Below are 5,543 nucleotides of genomic sequence, written 5' to 3' on the forward strand. Positions count from 1 at the left end.
GTTTAATTCAAAAAACATAATTGAACTAGTTTTAGGTATGTTTTATGAGACTTAGGAGTGGAAGAACCATGTCTACATCTAGGGAGGTAAATATTGATGTTCCAGTAGATACAGAAAGTAGAAATCCAAATACCTACGGGGAAAATTTAAACATCAATGGGGAGAATGTAACTGTTTTGACAAGGGGGGCAACACCACCTAATATAGTGCTTGAGAATGTGGCAAGACAGATGAACGTGTCTCAAGAAGTTTTGAACGCCACTCGAGAGTACCCATGGGTATGCCGCCAAATTGGCGAACTACTCAGCCCGTACATGTTGAGATGCCAGTACCTTATTTAGGGCCAAACCCACAAATGCATGTATCCCCATAGGGATATAATCCTGGACCGACTGGAATGGGATTTATCATGCAAGATCCCTATCAACATGTAGGCACAAGTCATGAGGGATCTCTGGTTCGAAAAAGTAACTATGTCATCCCCACAAGTATAAGTAACCAAGCTATGATAGCCCTTCGACAACAGATGGACCATAGTAATCATGATATGGTTAATTTGCTATCGACTCAGATGCATAATATACTCACCCCTTTATACGAGCTAATAAATAAACTAGGAGATAAAGTGGGGGATAATCACCCTTCGAGGGAAAATAGCGCAAATTTGAATGAAATAGAGAACCATGGTGGGAATGGAGTTTTTCCTCAAAATCTGGGTCGACCTCATAGGAACCTCAAGGAAAATTTACACCAAGTTATAGAAAGGGTATTGAATAGGCATGGTTTTGAGGTAGGGCAAAATGAGCGTCCTTATTTCGTGTTTGCGTTCCCTGAATACGTAACTCAGGCAGAATTTCCTAGAAGGATAAAAACTCCAAAGTTCTCAAAATTTGCAGGGGAACTAAATGATAGTCTATTGTCGAACATATAGCAAGGTATTTAGTCAAATGTGGAGATTTAGGGAACAATGAACATTTAAAAATGAAGTATTTCCCAAGTTCTCTGACTAAACATGATTTTACATGGTTTACAACGCTGCCTCCAAATTCGATTAACACCTGCGCTCAATTAGAAGGGAACTTTCATGAGCATTTCTTTCGAGGAGAAACTAAAGTGAGTATTGTCGACTTAAAGAATATTAAAAGACAAAATCATGAAACATTGGACGATTATTTGAATAGGTTCAGGCAGTTAAAATCTCGATGTTATACCAACATACCTGAACATGAATTGGTTAAAATTGCCGCAACAGGATTATATTTTTCGATTCGTAAAAAACTACTGAACGAACAATTAAGGGATATGGCCCAATTAGCAGAAAAAGTGAGAAGGATCGAACAAATTAAGTTAGAAAAAGAGAAGTTAAGAAAATTTGATAGGTTTGTTCGAAAAGAAAAAATTGCTTATATAGAAAGTGCAGAAAGCGAAGATGCTAATTATGAAGGTCTTAGTGAGGATTTCAAAGTAAACTTGGCTGAATTACGTCCTAGTCCTACATACCAATGTCAAATGTTAAAACCAGGAGATAATGTTGAAGGGAGTACTACTAGGCGATATAGTTTCGATGTAACTAAGATGGATAAAATATTTGATATTCTATTAAAAGATAAACAAATTGTACTTCCAGAAAATCACAAAATTCCTCCATTTGAGCAAAGAAAAGGGAAAAAGTTTTGTAAATTCCATAACATGTATGGTCATTGGACTAATAATTGTGTGCATTTCAAGGACATGATCGAGAAGGCGATCATTGAGGGTCGTCTGACTTTTGAGGAAAAGGATATGAAAGTGGATACTGATCCATTTGCAGCTCATACTAGGTATGTAGAACCAGTCTCGATGGGGATCAACATGGTCGAAGTGAATATTAAGGAAGATGAAAACGTTGAACCTATCTCAGATGAAAAGCTGGAGGAATTGCTGGATGATTTCGCTAAAGAAGAAGAACCAATTTATCCAAAAAGAAAGGGATAGTCTGATTGAGTTTCCCTCTAAGAAAAAGGATGCTGACAGAGAAGTCATGCTTTGCCCTCGATGCAGTCACTACTACAAAAGGAACATTTTACATCGGTTCGTTTAGATATTTTACATCAGTTTTACAACCGATGTAGATTCAGGCGATGTAGAATGTGTGAGGCATTCTACATCGGTTCCAAAACCGATGTAAAAAGTCCACAAAACTACATCGGTTCTTGTACAAACCGATGTAATATATTGAACACTTTCTACATCAGTTTATGAAAGAACCGATGTAGTATGCCACAACTGAGCTTTGGTGATTAGTTTCTCCACCACACAAATTTTATCACTAAAATTACAAGGATACTTGTTAATAATAGTCCCGGCACACCTTTATATAATTTAAAAGAAAAAACTAATAAATATTAAGATTGACTATTACGTATCAATTTTAGATAATATTGTAAGCCACGATCCTGACTTCAATCCAAGAGTTCAAAAGAAATCTTTTTTAATAATTAAAAGTAGAAAAAGCATCAACTAAATAGATAAATATAAAAAGATGAATTCATACAAGTGTTTATTCCAAATTCATACCACAAGTGTGATATCGTTCACAGTGACACAAATGTTTATTTCAAATTCATACCAAGTAAAACTAAACTCAATTAAAACTTGCAAAAAGTGTATCGATGATATCCAACCCAACTCAACCTTTATGCCATGGATACAATGTGAAAAGTCATATCAATCACATGGGATCTGCAAAAAAAAAAAAAAAAACAAACAAATATGTCTTCATTACTAAGCAACAACGAAAAACTTTCTTACATGTTAATGAAGTAGAAGGGTTACAGATACGGAAAGATGACATGTGGCTTCTTGTTAAGCCCTTGCCTTATACTTTTGTTGTTAATTAGAGCATGTTAATAAGTTATAAGTAAGGATTATCCTAATTAAAATACACACATGATATAGTTTATTATCATATTTCTACTAAAATTCAAGTAGGTGTACATTAATAATTGTTTGTAGAGTTTTTCTAAAACACACTCACTTATTTTATAATTAAACTTAATAATATGCTAGAGTTATTAATGACGTAATAAAAGCATGTCGTATAAATAGTTTCCATTTAATTATAAGCAAATACAGAGAGAACTTAACTTTAGCATGTCGTATAAATAGTTCTTAAAAATGATTATTCCTAATAAAATTTACTTTTAATATTTTCTTTATATATATATATATATATATATATATATATATATATATATATATATATATATATATATATATATATATATATATATATATATATACCCATTGAGCGAATATTTACTTGAAACCATAGAATTTCTACTTCTTTAAAAAGTTCTAATATTATTTACATAATGTCAAGAGAACAATAAATGTAGTTATTTTTTATTTTGACAACCTTGTTTTATTCGTGACATGGAAAGCTTCAAAAAGTCATATGTTGCCTAAAATTTATTTCCTATGTTACTATATAATAGGGTATATAAAAAATAACAGAGAAAAAGAGTAAAAATGACCTCATATATGCCATAAGATAGACACGATTCAAAGGATTTAGATTCCTCCGATAAGAATGATAAACTTCTATCATTAATTAGACTAGCCACACTTCCCAGGTCCTCAATAGATGAGAAAGAATATCTTGGTTCCTTGTATGATCTTAGCCATTTCCTGCATTTTGTAGAAGGTATGCAGAGTCAAATTAAAATACTTTTTTCTTTTTGGGTGAAATTAATTATTGAGATGTTTTAAATTTAAAGGAGATTGATTGCCAAAAATCTAATTCAGAGAGTCCAAATGAAAGCTTTAGCAGAAGCATAGATTTTAATATTAAAAAATTTCAAACCTTTAAAGTCATGTAATCACGACTAAGTATGTATCTTCCATCCTTCCCAAATTTTATGTCTGAGATAGAAGCAATAATCTCCGTGAAAAATGATCTGGACCCTGGAGCTTCTTGTTCCTCAAATCTGCACCAAAGGGTATTACCTATTAGAGTCTGCCAGGTATAAAAAATTACATAAAAGCATACATATAATAGACTTAATAAAAATTCTGCTTGAAAGTCTAGACCAAGAAGGAAAAATAAATGACCTTTCCAGTAATTCTGTCTACAGTCTCAACATTTGTTAAAAATTGAAAGCCTTATGGGGGCAGCAGGATGCTTAATTGTTAGGAGCCAAAAAAATTACCCAAAACCAAAAGAGTATATAAAAAATATGTACTTACAGTTTGGAATGAGAATCGCATAATGCTGATTGTCGCAAATCAACAAGACGGATTGAACCCTTTGAACTACTATATGCCAACATATTACAATGTGTAGGGTGAAATTCTGTTGATGTTATAACCTAACCTCTGAAATAATAATATATAGGGTCAAGGCTCAATCAATACTTTTAAAATGGAACTAAGTTGAATAAAAAATGGAGGCAACCTTCACTTTACCCTAAATCCATGAATCCCCAAACACTATGTTCACCACACTCAAACAGCCATCAATACAACCTTAAATACCCGTGCCTGTCACACGCAAATCCCCTCTCACTATAAAACGCCCAACAACCTATTTTTACCCTTGATTCTGATAATATTGAACTCTAATCTACTTCGAGAAACCCGGTAACCTGTGACATGTAAGCGTCCCAATCTATCTTCGTATCTGAAATTGTTAAATTAACGCTCAGTTTCAGCTTCTGCATTGAATTGAAATTGAAGGAGAAGATATGGAATTGAAACTTACAGGGGACGAATGCGATAAATATCCAACACTTTAGTCTTCGCCTATACTCCTATGCGGTAAATATCAAAAACACTTGCGGAACCTACATCAATTCCAAAGTTCAAACAATATAATAAGTGAAAATTCTATCACCAAAACATTAACTAAATCAGCAGTGAACACACACACAAGTAAAACATAACATAAATCTGCACTAATCAAAACCACCAAGCTAGCAAAAAAGGAATAAACCTCAAATCGAAGCGAGAACGCTCAAAACACAAAAACAAATCAAGAAATACACCATACTCATACTTATAGTACCAAAATCACACAACCATCGAATTAACTCAAATCTTAATATTAAATGCGGTAGATTTCCACCGGCTAAATTAACCCTAATAATCGAATAGATTCGTAACTAGCTTTAAAATCATGTCTCAAGAAAACAAATCATTAGAAACTTATAAACCCTAGAAGATTAAAAGGGGGAAAATACACAACGAAACACTTTGGCGGCTTAAAAAGTCACACGCGAATAGCTTGAACCAAATTGGCGAGAAATCGAAAATCAAAACAAATGAAAAAAAAAGCAGATTTGGAGTTTTCAGATCTAAAAGAGAAGAAAAGGGTTTCGCAAAGCGGAAATGGAATACATAAATGCTCACTTGTGGATGGACGAAACGCTGCGTTTTTCGCAAAGCAGATTATGAGGAAGACAAGGAGTGCGTCGGCGAAGAGAAGAGCGAATGCGAAGGGTGTTTTGGGGTTTTGGAGTAGAGAGGTTCTTCTTCTTGTTGCTCGCGGCGGCTACCAAAGTTGC

At 33.8% G+C, this 5,543-nt stretch overlaps 1 protein-coding gene across 3 annotated transcripts; it reads right to left on the reverse strand.

The window, feature by feature from the left end:
* Positions 1–2,514: 2,514 nt before the first annotated feature.
* Positions 2,515–5,543, reverse strand: LOC145957766 (serine/threonine protein phosphatase 2A 55 kDa regulatory subunit B beta isoform-like). 3 transcript variants are annotated; one of them, XR_014433766.1, is made up of 5 exons: positions 4,742–5,543; positions 4,626–4,660; positions 3,845–3,968; positions 3,516–3,669; positions 2,515–2,721 (listed from the first exon to the last, which is right to left on the reverse strand). XR_014433766.1 is itself a non-coding variant. In XM_083074168.1 (4 exons), the coding sequence occupies exons 1-3, from the start codon at positions 4,308–4,310 to the stop codon at positions 3,619–3,621; spliced, it is 258 nt and encodes an 85-aa protein (XP_082930294.1). In that variant the 5' UTR covers positions 4,311–4,591; the 3' UTR covers positions 2,515–2,721; positions 3,516–3,618. The 3 variants fall into 3 exon arrangements, 1 of the variants encoding a protein (XP_082930294.1); XR_014433767.1 differs by lacking the exon at positions 4,626–4,660 and having other exon boundaries at positions 4,742–5,524; XM_083074168.1 differs by lacking the exons at positions 4,626–4,660; positions 4,742–5,543 and adding an exon at positions 4,228–4,591.

Source organism: Cajanus cajan, chromosome 5 (genome assembly GCF_000230855.2).
Source record: "Cajanus cajan strain Asha chromosome 5, NIPB_CcT2T_4, whole genome shotgun sequence".
Taxonomy (NCBI): domain Eukaryota; kingdom Viridiplantae; phylum Streptophyta; class Magnoliopsida; order Fabales; family Fabaceae; genus Cajanus; species Cajanus cajan.